The following is a 19,716-nucleotide window of genomic DNA, read 5'->3' as shown; positions in this document are numbered from 1 at the left end:
ACTGCTGTTGCCTATGGCTTACCAGGATTTGGTAAGTCCTTTAGTACTTTAATTAAAAGATAATATTATAATTAAATACCTTGGCAGATCTGTTCCCTTTAAAAACAAAAACAAAAAAAAAGTGTTTCTCAGTAGATGGTGGTGTGTTTGCTACAGAAAGTGATTTTCATAGCACCTTTGGAAAAGAGAGAAGCCACAGGGGGATGTTGGAGTTTGAATTCCACCGAGACGGTAAAACCCCTTAGCTAGTTCAGCTGTAACAGTTATAAATGACTGGAGGCATTTGCATAATGCAATTCTCACCGAATTAAAAAGATTTAACGTTTTCACGGAGGAGGTGGTAGGCTGACCTGAGTGTCGTCTGGCTCCTAGTGAACAGCTCTTCCGCTACGAGCCAACTCGGGCACCTCAGAGCTGTTGCTGTTTGGTAAACAGGGCTACTTAAGAAGACATTCATCTCAATTCCTCTTGTAGGTTTTCTGAACATTGTGATAAATGAATGCATTTAATAAACTGAAAACTAAAATGCAAGATAAATTGTGGAGGTGGAGTGGATGGGGGGCTGTTGGAAGAGAGGAAGGAAGCAGGAAAGTATGAATGCATTTTTGGCTGCTAGTCAAATACTTTCATAATTGACTAGATGATGGTAACTTGCCCCTTCCCCAGCCCCTCTCACCCCCTCCCATTTCCCCACCACTCAGGCAGCGTCTAAGTAATGGAATTATGTGTTAATGCACTGAAAGAGAGTCTCCCTTTCTTTTAAGTTGACAAAGTGTATTTTGATTGAGGGAGGTTAATTAAAACTCATTTAGATGTATTTGTTCTGTGGAAGGACTCGGGTCACAGTTGCAAAGGGTAAATGAAATGGGGAAATATGCAGATTGGATTAGAGTGGTTTCCATTCTGATTGATGAATGCTCAGATAGGTGAATTTTCCTGTCTGGAGAAGGAGGGGGGTGATGTCTTACCTCATCGTTTTCCTGTAAGGATGCAAATATTCATCCAAGGCCTTGAAGATCACACACAGATAATTGTTTGTTTTGCTCAAGGCTTACCTTTGTTCATGCAAATCAGATGAGTAGGTATCCAGCTGCCTGATTATAATTTCCCACACATGCTGGTTTGCATAAGCAAATGTGGCATGTGATCATGACAAGGAGAGTTTTTGGCATTGGCTGAAATGGTGGGAGAATCAGGAATAGGGGGCTATGCCCACATTAATAGGGACTTTAGTGGCATAGTTACGGCACTGAAGTTATGCTGGCATAACCCTACAGTGCAGATGCATCAATGAAAGGACTTTCTCCATGCTGTAGGAACACCACCTTCCTAAGCAACATTAGCCAGGTTGAGGGAAGCATTCTTGCATCAACCTAACCCCATTTACACTGGGGAGAGGGGCTAGGTCAGCATAGCTACAGCGCTCAGGGGTGTGGATTTTTCATACCTCTGGCAGAATTACAAGGGGAGGCATTCTGGTGAGTGAGAAATGCACTGATGTAGAAATAATAATGGGAGCTTTTCAGTGCTAAAATATTTCACAGGTGGCTAGTTTTAATAGTTGATTATTCTGAGCCGATATTGCTGGTGAATGGAATAAGGAAAAGTTGAGCATTATTTGCTAGCTCAACTCTATCTTTATACAGAAGGCACCTGCAGTTTAGGGCGCAGGTTCATTGAACCCCCATCCCCTGAAAAATTCCCTTGTTTGAAGCTGTTCTTGTCCTTATTAATACAAAAGCAAACGTTCTCTGGGTCAAGAATTTCTCTTTTTGAAGGAAGAAGCAGTGTTAGCTAATGGTTAGAGCAGAGAACTGGGAGGTGTGAGTCTTGGTTTCTGTTCCTGACTGCCACTACTGGAGCCAGATCCTCAAAGGAGCTGTGACCAGGCCGGGGAGCTGAGCGCTCCCAAGTCTTGGACTCCAGTTGGGGTTGAGGGAGCTGAGCTCCTGGTAGAATTCACACAGCCTTTCACATGACGGGGCTTTTGTTGTTTTACACTTGGCAATCACTTAATCTCTTTATGCCTCTTATTGCTCATCTTTAAAACAGGGCCTCAGTGTGGCCTCAATCCTTCAAACACAGACACTGAACATTAAGCGTGCTTAGTCCATTGAAATCATTGGAACTTCTCATGCAGGATCAGGGCCATATAACTTCATATGTCAAGCGTTATATATGTGCATATTTGTTTATTATTGTTATTAATATGAGACAGAATGGTGCCTAGAAAAAATGGCCCATATCAGTAACGTCTTTCTTTTCACATTTCTTAAAGTTAGTTTTTTTCCCCTTTGCACTATGGAAAGATGAGTGCTGCTACTGCATCTGACCCCGTATTTGACACAATTCATTGAATCGTTTATTTTATGAGGGAAATGGAGAAGGCTCATTTATAAATAGCGAGAAATACAGGATGCAGCTTCTGGATTGAGAAAGTCAGGGGGAAAAGGGGTTTATATTTTGCATGCTCAAATGTCAAGCTGCATCTGAAAATCTTTTAGCTGCTGACAGCTTTCCATTCCCCTGAAGCTTTGATTTTTCAAGAGGAGGAAAAGGATCCAAGTGCTCACTGAGCCTGTTTCTAAAAGAAAATGCATATTCTAGCAAGGAATTTAATTATCCTAACAATTTTTCAAGTTTGAACAGCTCTATCTGGTTCCCCCTCCTCCATCCCCCTTTTTCTTCTTTAGCAAGCAATTATCCATTCATATGTTCCCTGGAGACCCTGGGCCACTTTCGTTAAAGACCTTGTCAACATGTCACCCAAAGGGTTAACCTTCCAGATGGAGCCCTTAAATGGTCTTGTCCCATAATATTTCTTTTCCAGCTCCCTACAGCTGAGACATAAGCTTGGCGCTTTTTAAATTAAATTAGATTGTGCAAGACAGGTGTCTTGGCAATAAAATCATGTGCAACCCATTTTTATCTCATTAACATCAGTGTTCATCAAGGAATTGTGTTTTTCTTTCTGCAAACTCTAGGTAAACCGGTAATGATCATAACCGAGTACATGGAAAATGGTTCCTTGGATGCCTTCCTCAGGGTAGGTGATTGCTTTATAATAAACCCAAAGAGGTTTTACACGGGGAAACACTCTCTGATTCCTTGTTCTTGCTCTAGCTGGTGGAGGGATACAGGAGAATATAAAAGTAAGAATGTTTGTATTTGGGAAATGCTTTTTGATACCTTTTTCTACCGCTGCCAGTAGCTGGGTGGAGGGATACAGAGTAGATGTAACATTTGAAATGTAGGCTCTTAAATAATCCATGTTTTGATTTATTCCATTTTTGAAAGCCTCGCAATGCTGTAGATTCATTAAAACTGGATACATTCCATACATCACAGGAAGCAGTGACAAAACCTCTGGGTTTGTACTTTACCGGTGAATTATAGACACTAGTTAGGAGGGTGAGGAAATAACATTGCATTTCATTTCAGACAAGATGAAGATCTAGAGGTGTGCTCTTTGCCAGGTTCAGCTATGGCAATAATGTAGCTTTTAGCTTAATGCTATGTGATTTTTTCCCCCCTCTTCTCCATCTGCAGAAAAATGATGGCAGATTTACAGTCATCCAGTTGGTGGGAATGCTTCGTGGCATTGGCTCTGGAATGAAGTATCTGTCTGACATGAGCTATGTGCATCGGGATCTAGCTGCCCGAAATATACTAGTCAACAGCAACTTGGTCTGCAAGGTGTCTGACTTTGGCATGTCCCGTGTCCTGGAAGATGATCCTGAAGCAGCCTATACTACTAGGGTAAGTCAGGAAAGGCTTATGTTTTTTGTTGATCTCAGCCCGTGTAAATCATTGGGAATCTGTTGATTTCAGTGCAGCTACATCAATATATTTCTGTTAGGTTCTGGCCCATTTTCTTCATTAGGTGCATTCAGTGTGCTAGTAGTTGGTGACAGGAGCTTGAGACCAGGAATTAGTGTTTTACGTCCTAAGCCTGCAAATATTTATGCAAGTGCTTAATTTAGTGTTACTACTTATGTGTGCAGAGATGGATGTGTGCTCAAGTGTTTGCAGGTTATGGGCCTTGATAATCTGGACATCCTATTCCTGCCCCTAAAATGGATTGTGATTAAAGAACTTCTCAAGATGTCCAACACTTAAGCCTTTCATGTCATAAGTGCCTGATAAGTTACAAAGACCATGTACACTATGAAGAATTTCTGTTCGTTACTAATACAGTAGAATGCAAATTAATATTTAATTATGAATAAGTGGGGAGTCAATATGTAACACCATTAGAATTTTAGCAGAATAGTGTTACTAATTTTGCTATCCTAGTTTTAGCACTCTGCATGTAAAATACTAATGATACCAACACTACTGCTCACAAGCAATATTTTGACCATTACCAACACCTTTGAAATGAACATGCACCAGGAAAAAAATTAGAAATTTTATAAAGTCTTTTTTGATTGCTTGTTGTTTCATTTTTAAATATCTACCATTCTCCATCTGTTCTCCTGAGTGCAGAGATTGCCTGCAGTATTCAATTTTTGTGGTTTAATCCCTCTACTCATCCTTTAATGAATTCACAGTTCATTATGGGGAAAGATAGACTCATGTAGTATTAAACGCTGGCCAACCCTGGTATTTCCCACTAATAAGGACAGGGAGAGAGAGGGGCGGAAACAGAGGTCTGGAAAGCTGTATTCAAGCAAATAAAAGTATAGACAAATATACCAGGGCCAGATAGAAACTATTGAAAAGCCTCCCTTTGAATTTAGTGAGTGCAAATATGTTTTCTCTGAGTAAACTGCAGTGAATTAATGTAATTTGCATTACAGTACATTGTCTTCTTTTAGTATCAGTAATGAAGTACCTGGAACATTTGGATGAACTCCACTGTACTTGAGCAGCTTAAAAAAAATGTTGCGCTTACTGACCATTTTTGAAATAACAAGCATATGTAAGCCATGTCCATATATCTGTGTTTGACAGCAAAATGGAGTTTGTTTCACGGTCAGAGATAATACAGTGAAGTGGGTTTTTTTTTTTTTAAATCTTAACAGAATTGTCTGTTCTATTCCCTATCGGTATTCTAACTCATTGAAGTGAAAGCATCCTAAAGCATATATAGTAACAAACAAGAAAGAGACATACCAATGCATCTATGCATTCACATTGGGCCTTATCTAAAGCCCATTGAAGTCAGTGGAAAGACCCCCATTGACTTCCATGAACAGCCCCATCCCAAACACTTGACAAACACACAAAGGACAATAAACTATCAGACAGATAAACAGAGACTAACGACATGCAGTTAGGAACAGAAAGTGTCTCCAAAAACTGCAAAGAAAAAGAAACTCAACAACATAAACTATAACAAAGAAGAAAAAATATCTTTGTTTGACTTACAGTAATGTTCCCAGATGGAACTGCAGGAAACCTAATGCTCAATTAAAAACACCTTGTGCATTAGCATAAACAAAAGGAGAAATCTCTGGCACAGCATCACTCAAGGCAAAATCAGATAAACGGGATGGAGTTCTTTTTAAAACATTATCTAACCCCAGTGGCCCAATTCAGATGGCTGAGCCTTTTCATTTATGCAGACTTAAAAAACAAACAAAAAAAAAAGTAATAAAAAAGAAGCTCTCCCCAGTGTTAGTTGGTATCAGAAGTGGTCCTGTTACATGATACTATACATAACTCTTGTTATATTGACTGTAGTAGCCTGGAAGTGGATTTACTATACCACTGAGTTATGTACGAGCTGGGATATCATCCATGGGGAAAAGCACAGTGTTTCATACAGCTTCCCAGCTGATCTTCTCTTTATTGTGCTATTCTGGAAAAAAAAAAAAAAAAAAAGCGTGTAACCCCACTTTTCTGGAGCGGGACAAGCCAGTCAGACAGGCAAGCAAGAAAATAGTGAAGCCCTTGCATTAACAGTGTGTACTGATTTGTTTCATATACTAATCCTCTAATATAAACTTTATAAACTCCTGGCTTTTTTCCATGCTTAGTATAGCCCTAAGCAGAAATCTGGCAGTGGACTGATAAAAATACATTTAATAATTTACTTATTTGCATCCCTGTGACTAAAGAAAACAGATGGATGGCATCTGTCTCCAGAGCTCCATCTTGCAGTTTTGAAGCCAGTGATGTAACAAAGTGACATCCACGTGAAGCATCAGTCCAGTAGCTTACCAGCCTTGGTCTTCTTTTGTTTGGAACAGGGTGGCAAAATTCCTATCAGGTGGACTGCACCAGAAGCGATTGCCTATCGTAAATTTACATCAGCTAGTGATGTGTGGAGCTATGGCATTGTAATGTGGGAAGTGATGTCATATGGAGAGAGACCTTACTGGGATATGTCCAATCAAGATGTGAGTTTCTTTCTGATGTTGGTTTTTTTTTTTCTTCCTCTTTGTTTCAATTTTTTCTTCTTTCCTCTCAATCCTACTGTAGTGATGATGTGTTAGGCCCAAATTTTGCAAAAGGATTAGCATGGTTGGACCCTTACGCCCACATGTGTCCCTTAGCAAGATCAAGCCCCTAGAGAAAATTTTCCATATTGGATCAGACCATTACGTCAAGTCTGCTATCGTGCATCCAGACATGACCTGTAACTGATCTATTTGTTCATATTGCAAGTGTTGTATGAAGTTGAGCTATACTAGATTTTGGACTCTTCTGAACCTGGGATTAGGCGAATTCCAGAGAACACAATGACCCTGATCCAAAAAAGGATCCCTATCCAGGAAAGCACTGAAGCAAGTTTTTAAGTTCCATTAAAAGTCAGAGGGAGTTACGTGAAGTATGTGCTTGAAGGTAAACTCCAGTTCAGGAAAACATGTTGTATATTGCTCTTCTTCTATACTTTCTGCAATGTGTTACAGTTTCTGGGGGAAAAAATATAAACAGCTTTAGAGAAAATAGATAGGAGAGTGAGGAGTGGAGTTGAAATGATCATAAATTCTCACTTAAAAGATTTGAGAGATAATTATGTTAAAAAGAAAAAGGAAAATGTGAATATTGATATTAAACTTCAACTTTATTAAGAGTTGTTGGGAAAAAAACACTGGAGTTTATGAGGCTTCCTTTTAAGAGTTAATTTTCCAAAACCTGGCATGCCTGAAATTATTATTTGTTGTTCAGAATATTTTATTTCCTTTACAATATTCAAAACAATACTTACAAGGTATAACAGTGATTATCAATCAAAGCTTCCTATTGACAATAGAATAGCTGCCCCAGGAGGACATTAAAAAGCAGCTTCACTAAATGACCATTCTTAAATTATGCAAGTCCCTTTTAACAGTACCATCTGGAGTACTTCATCCTATTCCAAGAGGGAGTATACACAATGGCTTCTATTTCAGAAGAGTATTTAATAATAATACTAATAAAGGTCTGTGATAATAGAACTTTTACTAAATCAAACAAATATTTCCTATGAAAATCAGATATAGGCTGGCTATAATTCCTTTCCCAAGGGTTTTATAAGCAAATAAAGGAGTGGGAAAAAGTTATATGAATATATGGTCATGGAGATGGTTGCGTCTAAGGTGAGAAGTTAAATAATGTTTTACAAGTCATCCACTTTCTTATGTAGAGCTGAACATTTTCAAAGAGCATTTACATAAGCATGGCATTTAATCTAAAAAGGGGATTTTAATTACATTTCTTTCTGATGTGAATGTCTTCTCTGGCACCCTGCCTTGCCGTCCTGTATCAACAGGAAGTCATCGAGGCTTTACAAGAAAATAAAGCACCAGATGCACCTTACAAATATGGTGTATTTTCATTAGCAATGATAGGTAATGCAGAAAGGGGTTTGCAGATGCCCTTCTTTCCAATGGGTCTAGAGAGATCCAAAAATATACCCATATTAACAAAACTGATGATGTAGCTATGGTATTGTCTATGGCTCCTAAAGGAAGAAATGTTGTGCGGCTCAATCCATAGATAGAGAATTACAAAGGCAAGGAAAGACAATGCAGCGGTGATGGGTGGTTTAACTTGCATTTCCTTCGAAATAAAGTCACCTAGAAAGCTTTGAAAATATTTTTAAATGAATTTCATGCTTGTGAATAGTGCTGGATTGACTCCCTGATCAACACTAGTCGTCTTTGTTCTCTGAATGGTCAGTGGTGGTGCAAGCATCTCCAGATTGTCAGGCAGTGTATCTTAGCCACTGTTCTGAAGAACAGCTCTAGGGGTAACAGCATAATTCAGTCTATTGAAGTATTGATTCATGGACTATTGATCTCTCTGCTAAGCCTGCCAACAAGGGTGCCCATTAGTTCCAGTTGTGATGGGGGAAGGGTTGTGATGTGGGTACCATCTAGTAGGAACTGGGTGTTGGAATGCTCACCTAGATTGCCAAACTGCTCTTGGATAATGAGTCATATGTACAGAGGGTGTGAGATGGTTTTATAGAGTCAAGTTTTGGATTAGGTTGCATGCTGTTAATTGTTAAAGGTAAACTACACACTTGAACTGACACACTAGGCCAGATTGTGACAGTCCAGGTGGGGATGCGCAAGAGGAGGAGGAGAATTCAAGGAGGCTTCTCCTCCCCCTTCCATATCAACCAGCCACAACGGGTGAGAGAGAACTGGCCCTGGGCTAGATTGCACTGCTGGTGGAGCTGAGCTAGCTCAAGAGGAGGGGGGAGCCCAAGCTGCACCCTGAGAAAGGGTGGGGAGAAGTTGCAGTCCCCAGAACAGGTTGAAATTCTTGCAGGAATCCTGCTGTGGCATTGCTCATCCTCATCCAAAGTGACCAGCAGCTTAACTATGTTATTTTTTTCTGTGGCTCATCAGTAGGCAACGTCTTTCAAGGCATGTAAGCTCCAGAAGCCATACCTGGTGCAGCAAATGCTTGGGATATTTATCCCCACTCGTGCAGTTGAAATGCGTGTGACTGTCTTCCCTGCATCATTTTGCTTGGTCCTCCCCCCGAGACATTCCCTGAACATGCTCATCTCCCCTTGTTTTAAACTTTAATTAATTTCTGGATTCTCAAAAGAAAATGGCAATAGTAGGTAGGCCCCAACAACTGCTTGAGTGTGAATTTAATTTTCCACATTGTTTCATTTTTATTGTGGATTTGTTCCCATGCTTAGGATCAACCTAGAATGATTTAGACACAGCTACAATCTGTGAAGTTCTTTAACTGTTCTTTAATGGTACTGTGGGTAGGTTATTAAAGCCATTGAGGAAGGATATCGCCTGCCACCCCCAATGGATTGCCCCATCGCTCTCCATCAGCTGATGCTGGACTGCTGGCAGAAGGAACGCAGCGACAGGCCTAAATTTGGACAGATTGTCAACATGCTGGACAAACTCATCCGCAACCCCAACAGCTTGAAGAGGACAGGCACCGAGAACTCCAGGTCAGCTGTGCTTTCTTAATGGTGATATATGAGGGAATATATTAGAGGTGACAGGCAAGCTGTAACTCACCTAAACTTTTGTGCTCACATTAAGGAATGCTTCACAGCACTTGCTAGACTGCACGGCCTTTTTTATGCAGCGGGAAGATTGTTTCCCATTGGGGTTACACTGACATTCCATCCAACTGCACCGTGGGGCCCAGACGCTTCTGGCTCCGTGAAAGCAAAAACTGACTAAGGAAAGCAATTGCTTTATCCTACCAGCGCTGGATATTTTTATAACATAGATTTAAGTATGGCTTTGAAAAGAACTGATGCAATCAAGTGATGTTTTCTTGACAGAACAAGACATGCTGGGTCTCTCTTTATTTTTTTTTCAACAAAAGATCCGGAAAGGATCTGCCTCAGTGCAGTGTAACTAGCAGGAGTGATCTGGTTTGCTAAAAGAAAAGTACATCATCAAGTTTTATAAACTGTAGGTAGGATTTGCAAATGAGTGTTACAGCATTACAACCAAAGCCTTGTGGGCATAGTGAAGGTGTGGATTAACTATTATGTGGATTTGAATTTAATTTTGTGGTAAGACAAAGTTTCATGTCTGTATTGATCCTGTGTTACATTTCACTTGCTATTTTTTTTTTTTTAATGTAGTTGATACATTTTTACAAAGGAAGCAGATTGGGAAGTAAATTTCAAAGCTGTGAAAGAGATTTTTATTTTGAGCCGGATACTTAGGTGGTGCAAATCAGTGGAACTCTTGAAATCAATGGAACTTCACCAATCGACACCTACTGACAATATGAACCTTTATTTGAAAGTGTTTTTGTCTTGTTTTAAAACAAAATTAGTCTGTTTGCAATGAGTAAGTGAAATGGTCTGGAGAGAGAAGAAAATTAGTTAGCAGAGAAGGAGGGTGGAGGAAAAAAAATCCTAAAAATGATCTGATCCATGAACAGAAAGGAAATAATTTATAAATTGTCTGTGCTGCCTAGAATGAGTCTCTCTGAATCAGTGGAGCAATAACAGAGGCCAGACAATTCTTGATTCAGCCCCTGGCAGACCAGCATCATGGAAAAAAGCTGTTTTTCTCTTTTAAACTAGTGGATCCCTCGGTGACTATTGCTTACCATTTACATTACCAAAGACAGTTTATTAGCCCTCTGAGGCCTCTGTCACCACACTTCCTCCAGATTGCCCTAATTGCAGCTGTAGCCTGGTGTGTGTATCCACCTCTGTGGTTTTAAATAATTTAAGAAGGAGAGAGTCATAATACCAACTGTTTAATCTCCTCCAACTTGGTTTGATTCCAACTCAGAGATAATATATGTCTTTGACTACATTTAGTTATTATAATAGTTTACAGCCTGTTGTGTGTCCTTTCTCTCCGCATCCAAATCCCATTTGTAGATTTCTTTTCCTTGGAGCGTGAAATCCAAACAAATATATGTGTATGCCTTACTGAGACTAATAATATATAATTAGATTGCAAATTACTGTGGATGCATTATACAGAATATGGAAAGGGGCACTGAACAGACTGCGATAAAGTATGATAAAAGTTGTGTTGGTGCTACCTGCGTGAACCCAATCTCTCTGGACAATATTTAACGGCACTGCAGCCCACCTTGTCTTTGATGCTGTGCATTTTAAAATAAACAATCATGATGGCATTTGCTTTGTTTTGATATATGGTAATAATTTATAGTGGCCTAATGAAGAACATTGCACTTTGCAAAATACGTACAATAATAAATGAGCTATCAATAAGGGCACTGAATTCATCAAAATAATTATTCCAGAATCTCTGCAATGGAAAATCAGAAGCACATTCCACAGAGCAAACAAAAATCAAAGCTGCCAGCATTCCCACCAATCCTTGCACACGTGCTGATCAGGAATGGATTGATGAAAGAGGGGATTAACTCTCTGCTGTCCTGAGTTTGTTTGAACGCACTGAGCCTGCCTGCAAACCTGGCTAGAAACTTGCGTGATCTGAACTCTCCCAGAGGTTTGAACTCCAGTCCAATCTGGCAAGTTCTGAGTTCACAGTTCCTCTGCTCATACTTCAGGAGTGTTTCTAGAATTGCTGAACTGAGGTGTGACATATGTAGGATTGGCAAGTGCTTGAATTGCTGTATGCAGGATACAGGCACAGTAGTCTGAACATGTTACAGCATTCAAGACCTCATCCTTTGCTGAGCACATTGTAATAAAAGTGTTTTCCAGGAACTCTGTTGCATCTGGGGCTCAATGAAGGGCACAATTATTTGATTTAGAACTGAAGGTAACGATAGACACCTGGGACCAAATTCATTCTTGGGGTAAATTAGCCTGTTATCTTATGTTTGCTGAATTTGCCATTGAATACATTTTATAGTGCAGCAGGACCCCCAATTTTTACTAATTATGTGCACCATGCTGCTCTTATTTGAATTGATAATCTGTTTTGCCTAGTCACTGAGCATAATCATTGTGGCACCTAAACTTTGTTTTGCAAACCAGCAAATAACTGTTATCTGCCCCTGTATTTTCTGTTCTCAGACCAAACACTGCCCTGTTGGATCCGAGCTCTCCAGAATTCTCGGCCATCGTTTCTGTTGGGGATTGGCTCCAGGCCATAAAAATGGATCGATATAAGGATAACTTCACAGCTGCCGGCTATACAACCCTAGAGGCTGTGGTGCATATGAACCAGGAGTAAGTACACAACGTGTAACAAAAACTGGTAAATCTGGATTTAATCGGCTTCTTTCGCTTTGTGCTGCATATCATTACGCTCATTAAAGGAATGGAATGCCTTTCATTTGGATGGAGTTTAACTTTAAAATGCCTCCACAATTCCTTTAGTTATTTAATTAAACATTTCTATACATCTGCCTTGCTTTTGCAGTGTTACATGTGGTTGACTTTTGCTTTGCATCAGCATTTAACACAAAATTCTCAGCCCTCCGCTTCTTCTCTTGTTTTAATCAGTGATCTGACAAGAATTGGGATTACCACCGGTGCGCACCAGAACAAGATTTTGAGCAGCATCCAGGCAATGCGGACCCAAATGCAACAGATGCACGGCAGAATGGTTCCCGTCTGAGCCAGTACTGAATAAACTCAAACTTTTGAAATTAGTTTACCTCATCCATGCACTTTAATTGAAGAACTGCACTTTTTTTACTTCGTCTCCCTGCCCTTTGAAATAAAGATCTGCAGCATTGCTTGATGCACAGATTGCTGAAACACTGGGGGAGGGGCCTACAGAAATGACAAGCCGTCATTTTAAACCAGACCTGGAACAAATTGTTTCTTGGAATATACTTCTGTTGATCAATGATATGTAAAATACATGTATCTATATAAATATAACATCACATTCACGTTTTGATGCTGTGTTTGCTGCCAGATACTGTGCTTAAAAATGATTACTCTTTCTTCCCCCAATGATTGGGGATTACAACCACAGTATTTTATTTGTGGGATACACCATGCTTGTGCATCTTCCACTGGAACAAAGAATTTGCCCCAGGATATTTTCTGAAGACTCAGTGTGTCACTGATACCATGCAGAAACCTCAGTGAGAATATTGTTTGGCTGATCAGTGCCTCTCAATCAGTGATTTACCCATTTACAGGGTGAGATCGGGAATGACTCACCTCGTGGATTACTGGACAAAACTGGACTTCTGGGGGTTTTGTTATTGGCTGTTGTTGTGCCATATTGAGCTGTGAGTCTATAAACCTTTTGCAGACATCTTATTGGCAGTCAGCTGTGACAATCTTGACTGTGAAACTTCCAGACTCTCATCCCTTTCCCCTTTCAAGGAGCAATCACTCTTGCAACACTGAAAAGGTCAGTGGAAGTATAACCTCCATTTTATTCATGGTGTTTATATTTTTTTTAATCTATACTCTCACCTGTAAACTCTCTGTGGAAGAAAATGCTTGTAGGATTGTGGTTCCCAACTATTTTGGATAAAACTGTTCTAGTTTGCCAGACTAAGAGCTCAGCTGTTCTTACTGCCTCACGTTCAGTTGTATGCATTCTTCGCTGACAATGAAACTGGGCTGTTCCAAATCTTAGTCTTGCTTGCAAGTTCAGCTGTGGGTTGACGTGTGTACAGGTGACAGGAAGTGGATGGTGGTGGTGCACAGTTCATCACAAAGAGCCTGACCCTTTTTCTGTTGATTTCCCAATGGTGGATGAAGGATTGGACTCTATGGTAGAGGTGGGGAGACAGAGAAACAAACACTAATGCTAAAACACTAAAAGCACCAGTGTTGGTAAATGTACCGTTAGAGAGGAACCACTGGTATAAGATTTCCTTCCATCTTTGAAAACATGATATACTCTGCTGAGGTAAAACAACCAAAGCAAATCCTTTGACCTTCTTTTAGACTGAAGTTCAGTTTCTGCTGTCACATCAGTGGTGTTGTCTGATAGAAAATGGAGTAAAAGGGAATTTATACATGCATTTTTTTTCTTCCTTTTGCACACATTTGTTGTAGTGTGCAGTGATGGATACGCACCATACACAAATGTTACTCTAGAAGATCCCTGCATTGTTGTTTGATCACACGGGGATTCGGTTTGGTTAGATCAAGAGAGTTCCAGACACATTTGGGCTTGAATTTTATTTATATTAAGACCCCTTTACACTGTTCTGTCAGTGTAAAGAGGCGTTAAATTAGGCATAAATTACATTTACACTCCCTTGAAACTGCCAGAGTAGTATTACATTGCCAGATCTTTGTGTACCTGAGTATCAGATCCATTTGTGCTTTGATGTGGAGGTGTAAAGAATAGGACTTTCAGGCCCCTGAGCATCTGATTTGCAAAGTTTAGCTATTGCATTTTGTGAATAACAGGCACAGTCTTAGCAGGGTGAACGTCAGCTGCTTTTGGTCTCCCTCTACACCTGACAGCAGCTTCAAAAAAAGATTGAGGCTGGTATGCTGAAGTATAAAGTCAGTGCATTTATTCTGAATCTGAAATATCTGACCAAACTTGCCATATCAACAAAGTCATTCTCATCGCTTTTTTGTCACTTGTAAGAATAACACTAGCTTCCCCAACCCCCATATGCCAACTCATCTGGAAAGCAACTTGTTCAGAATGTGGGATCCTAAATTTGGGACCTGTCAAATCATGACAACTTAGTAAAAAGCTTTTTGGAAGATTACTCATAAGAGCTTTTCTGGTTTGAAGGAATTTGAGATTTGTTTTAAAAAACTACTTAGACCATCATGTTTTAACACCATTTTGCTGGAGGATGTAGAACCTGGAGATTCATTTGAAAGATCTGACTTTTGTACTTTGCCAGCAAAGACCCTTTCTTCAATTCAGAGACATTTTAGCTTCCCCTTGTTGCAAACCTGTTACAGAAAGTCAAAGCTATATTTTAAATAAAAACAAAATGTATCCAATTCTCTGGACAATTTGGAGAATTGTGTGGTTGACATCTAGTAACAATAAATTCAGAGTATTTTAATATTTTCTTTTTAAAATGAAAACTGTGAAGGCAGTTCAGAAGTTAAGTTTTCAGTGCTGCCACCCATATCATAATTTCACTATGATGAAATGAGAGTGGTAAGTGGGCAGGAACATTAACATGTTTTTAACTCAAGGAAAGTAGATGAAAAACACAATGTTAGTACTTTCATGGAATGTATTCATGATATTAATGTATCCATTTAGAGAAAGAGAGAGTGTGTGTATGTGTGTAAAACTGAAAGGGTAGTAAAAAGAGAACTTAAATGGAAAACGATGTTTTTTCTTCATTACAAGTTACCTTTATCCTCTGATCTGAAGCAAAGCAGTGAGAATAGTGGCAGTGCTACATAGCTTGCTACATAGCCATTAATCCTTCTTCTTCTTTTTTTTTTTTTAATGAAGTTTCCACTTCGGACTTTGACTTAGGAAATTCCAAGGTGTCAATTATGATCCAAGGGAAATGAAAACTTCCTAGCAAAAAGTGTTATAAAAGAAATTTATTTCACTAAACTGACCTGATAAATGCATGAGCTTTTGTTGTTTGTTGTTGTTTTTAATAGTTGATTGGGTTTTTTTAATTGAAAATTGCATACACAGGAGCACACACTGATCTTTGTATTGGACATTAGCAGGATAAATTGCCATTAACTTAGCCAACATGATGCTCATGAATTCCAGTGGGAATTTTTCATATATACATGTGAATTCTGCTTTCCTTCCGCTCTGAGACAAAACCCCCTTTGGTTCATTGGGAGGTCATTTTCTGAAGGTGCTGGGTGTGTTTTTAATTTTGTTGGTCCTACCCACATGTTACCCAGTTATGTTACCTGCAAAGAACTCCACGATTCATCATTTCATCATAATAAGCAACCTTCACCTGAACACACCTTTGCTTGCCACTGTGAAATTGGAAGAATGGCATAGTGGGGCAGGGATACAAGGGAATGCCGTGTTGATCCACATATCCTTGCTGCCAACACACACACCCATGCACACAATTGGGCATAATGATGACATAAACGATTTACAACACCTCTTTCTGTGGGAATTGTTCCTTTGATTGCATTTGAAGATCCTCCATTATTCACACCTTACTGTGATTTGTAGGGATTAACACTTCTGCTCCTTGAAGACACAGTGACATCCTTTTGGGTAATAGAAGGTGCTGTTAGTGATTGGACTTCCATTAGTATGAGCATTTCTGAGCCATGTACATGGAACAGTTAATGGGAAATCCTGTACCTGAAGGAGCCTTTCCTTCCTAAATTATTTCTTTAAACTATTCAGTGGGGCAGAATATTGTCTTCACACTTTAAGTACAGGTAATAACCATGAAATATTAATTTGAAAGAAAAAAATTAGCCCTGCTGTGCTTGTGTGCAAACTGGCCAGTTCTCAAATCTGCCTATTTGTGCAGGGAATCTCATTATCCAGTGGTAAGATGCAGTGGAAACATTTGGAAATCCAAATGGCTACTGTCCAGGGGCTGGTGTAGCTGCATTTGTCTAGTAATTTGCATTTGGTCTAATGTGTTCCTGTTTTCTTTCTGCAGGGAAAATAGATTCTGCTTCCTTGGCCGCACAGCCTTTCCTATTGATCATATTGACCATGGGAGAACAAAATACCAGACATGAAGCCTTCCAGATTCCTCAAGCCCTGCTTCACCAGCACTGATTCTGGGGAACACAGACACTCAATAAGCAGAATCAGTCCTTGAAGAGTGGAGACTTTTAGTTTCCCTTTTTGCATTGAAACAAAGCAGAAAGACTATAAGATTCTATATCTGTTCTCCAGTTGTCATTTGAGGAATGTACTGTATCAAAGCCCTGCAGACTTCTTGGATTTTTCCCCTGTCCTCTTCCTTCTTATGGTTTTATTTATATATTTTGATTTTTTTCCCCCGGCATGTCACTGCTGCATCTTGTATGAGTGCGAGTGACAGAGCACTACAGGTATTACCATGGATGCCACGTCAGATGCCGCAACACAGCCCAGTTCACATGAGCTGCCTAAATACATTGCTGAAGTGACATTTTACACAAAACGTGCCATTGCAGTGATATTTTTTTCTTCTTAAATGGGTAACGGACTTCTTATCTCTTCCAAACGTGCGTGTGTGTGTGTTTGCGTGCGTCTGCATCACTGCATGTGTAGAACCGCCTGTGAACGTTCTGAAAGTATCTCTGGGAGCTCTGGATTCCCTCCGTTGCTAGTAGAAGAGTTACACAAGAAAGCAGGCCAGTAGATGATGTCTGCAATGGCAGCAAGAAAACACACACAGAAAAAGTTTAAATTTCTGTATCTGTAAATGTATTTTGTAGCTGCCACACTAACCTTAACGACTGGTTCTGCAGCCTAGAACAGGGGCACTTTCATTTAAGTTGTGGTGTGATGAATAATAAGATCCATAATGGTGATCAAGCTTTCCATCAATACCACTTATTCTTATCAAGACCTGTTCAAGATCAAAACCACCAGTTTCTTAATGAAAAGGCGATGTCTGTATCCATCCATTGGTAACCCTGAACTCTTAAGTAGCCTTTTTTATCAGCAAAAATAATATTTTAAAGACTTGTTGAATGCAAACAAATATATGCAATTCTTATCCATTCACAGAAGCACATTGGTCAGCTTGCTGGCTGTGAGAACCTGGTGTCCTGTAACTGACAGTCAAAGGCTTCATTTTCTCCCAGCACAGTTAAGGAAAATAAATTGCAAGAGAGATTTAAGGTTACAGTTGTTAACAAAAGGGTTGCAAAAGTTTGTCATGTTCCTAGTCTCCATAGACAAAAGGTAGATGAATTAATGTGCAAGGTAATTTCTATAGCCCAAAGACCGGTCCTGACAACCTACTGGTACTACCTAGAAAACTTTACTGAGGATGGAGAGTTTATTAACTGTAAACTATTCTTGGAGTGGATCTATATACTAGAGTCTGGGGAATGTACTGCCATTCCACATTTTGAATTCAGCAACTGATTCTTTCTGGTTGCAGAGGACTGATGTCCATTGAGGTAACACAGCACAGCACAGCACAGCAAGCTATAACAGGACAAGCCATCAGTCAAACATACATTGGAAAAACTAAGAAAGAATGTGTGTTGCCACATTAAGAGTGTGCCAAATTGAATGGAGCCATAAGGAAATGTCTCAAAGTTACTTCTATTTCCTCCTTCTCTCCCGGCCCCTTCATTTTCTATTGAAATAATGTTACCTGCTCTCATGACCAAGAAGTTAAAGGTCAATATAGCTGAGAGGGGGAAAGCTTATGTAGCTGTGCTGAAGGCAGAAACCAGACAATGCCATCAAGGAGCATGAACTGTGCATTGCAAACCCAGCACATTCGAATTCCAGTCAAAATGTTCTATACAGAGCTTGGGTTAAAAAATTAACAGGTTACTGCAGATTTTGCTTCCATCCTTTCCCCCTTACAGAAAACGTCATCAACAGGGTCTCTCTAGCATGACAAGCATCTGTTTGTTAGAAATTGTTCTGCTCACCACACCGCCGGTTGATGTTTGTCCTGGTTTCTTGCTGTACTAACTTCGTGATGGATCTGTGTATTTTAAAAATGTATATAAAAAAAAGGCTGGTACTTAACCAGTAAACAGGACTTAAAAAGCAGTATTTTTCTTTTATGTGACATTTTTCATAATCAGGAAAAAAAATGCATTCTGAATACTAATCAAAGAAATATAGTGCATTTATTTTTTTGTATCACTGCAAGTATGTTGGAATATGCAAGGACTGTGGTTAAAAGTAGAATGTATGAGGTTTATTATAATTTAGTTCATTCTGAGAAAAACATTCTAACAGAGCATTTCTTGGTTCGTGAATTTGAACAGTCTCTGGGTTAGACATATAGATTTTCTATTTTGTTTTAATTTGTAATATTTTCCCCCTCCATGAATTTTAGGTACACATAACTTATGTCATTTATTTATGGTCTTTTATACCTAGTTTGTAAAATTGTAAAATAGCAAAGAATGCAAAAGTTTGCATTTGAAAATAATAAAGTAGTTACTGTACAAACTTCAAATGTGACTATTGTTAATTATTGCTACCATTTATGATTGATCATTTGCTGACAGTGCATTTGGCATAGTAGAAAACTTTCTCCCCCTCCTCCCCCCAACTGGTTATTTCTCTGCAGTATTTGGGATACAAGTGCACTCTCATCGTATTAACAGTGTAATACTTAAATATTTACTAAAATACATCATTTCCCCCCCCACACACACACACGCACACAAACACAGATACTGCTATATTCCAGGTGGTGGTGATGTGGGAGGAGATGGAACTGTTATCATTCCCAATTTTTATTTTGGGATCTTAAGGTTGATTAAGACTTCAATTTCCACTGTGAAGTGGGACCAGCCCCCTTTTTTCACTGGTTCCGTGATGGCACTTTCTTGCCATGCTGTCTTTTATAGTCTCATGAGGTGAAATTGCTAGCTTGACTAAAGTCAATGGGAGTTTTTCAGTTTACTTCATCTGGGCCAGGATTTCACACAGGATGTGGGAAAACTTTCAAGTTTTCAGTCTATTCCCTGGTGATGGACACTGCTGCTCTGTTCTTGTGTTACATTTGTAGGATAAAGAGAGGCTCCAATGGCATGTGCTTGGAGAAACCTGGCAGAAGAGGGAAAAAGGAAAGGGAGAGTTAGGGGATATGGAATGAATTGGAAAGAGAACAGAGCCAGAGTGAGGATGGTGAGACTGAACAGAAAATGGAAAGACGGTGAAGAAAAGAAAGGGAAAACAGGTGAAAAGGAGGGAACAGGAATGGTGAATACAGAATGTATTGGAGAAGCAGAGGGATAGTGATGGAAATTAGAAGAAGGTCTCTAATCATGAGAGGGATGAGGTT

The 19,716-nt window shown here is 39.5% G+C and overlaps 1 protein-coding gene across 2 annotated transcripts in view; it reads left to right on the top strand.

Annotated features, from left to right (window-relative positions):
* The window catches only part of EPHA4 (EPH receptor A4), a 115,173-nt gene extending 96,291 nt beyond the window's left edge, over positions 1-18,882 (top strand). Inside the window, exons 12-18 of one of the 2 annotated variants that reach the window (XM_067538962.1) lie at positions 2,985-3,046; positions 3,550-3,759; positions 6,198-6,347; positions 9,168-9,361; positions 11,903-12,058; positions 12,335-13,202; positions 16,396-18,882. In XM_067538962.1, coding sequence (XP_067395063.1) covers positions 2,985-3,046; positions 3,550-3,759; positions 6,198-6,347; positions 9,168-9,361; positions 11,903-12,058; positions 12,335-12,449 — 887 coding nt within the window. In that variant the 3' untranslated portion in view covers positions 12,450-13,202; positions 16,396-18,882. Of the gene's footprint in view, positions 1-2,984; positions 3,047-3,549; positions 3,760-6,197; positions 6,348-9,167; positions 9,362-11,902; positions 12,087-12,334; positions 13,203-16,395 lie in introns of those variants that run through there. The other variant, XM_067538963.1, reaches the window with a different exon arrangement.
* Positions 18,883-19,716: the final 834 nt, after the last annotated feature.

This window comes from Emydura macquarii, unplaced genomic scaffold (assembly GCF_026122565.2).
Source record: "Emydura macquarii macquarii isolate MOO-44397 ecotype Brisbane River unplaced genomic scaffold, CSIRO-AGI_Emac_v2 contig_499, whole genome shotgun sequence".
In the NCBI taxonomy this organism is placed as follows: domain Eukaryota; kingdom Metazoa; phylum Chordata; order Testudines; family Chelidae; genus Emydura; species Emydura macquarii.
The sequence above is the reverse complement of the archived record's forward strand: the minus strand, read 5'-3'. Positions and strand labels throughout refer to the sequence as shown.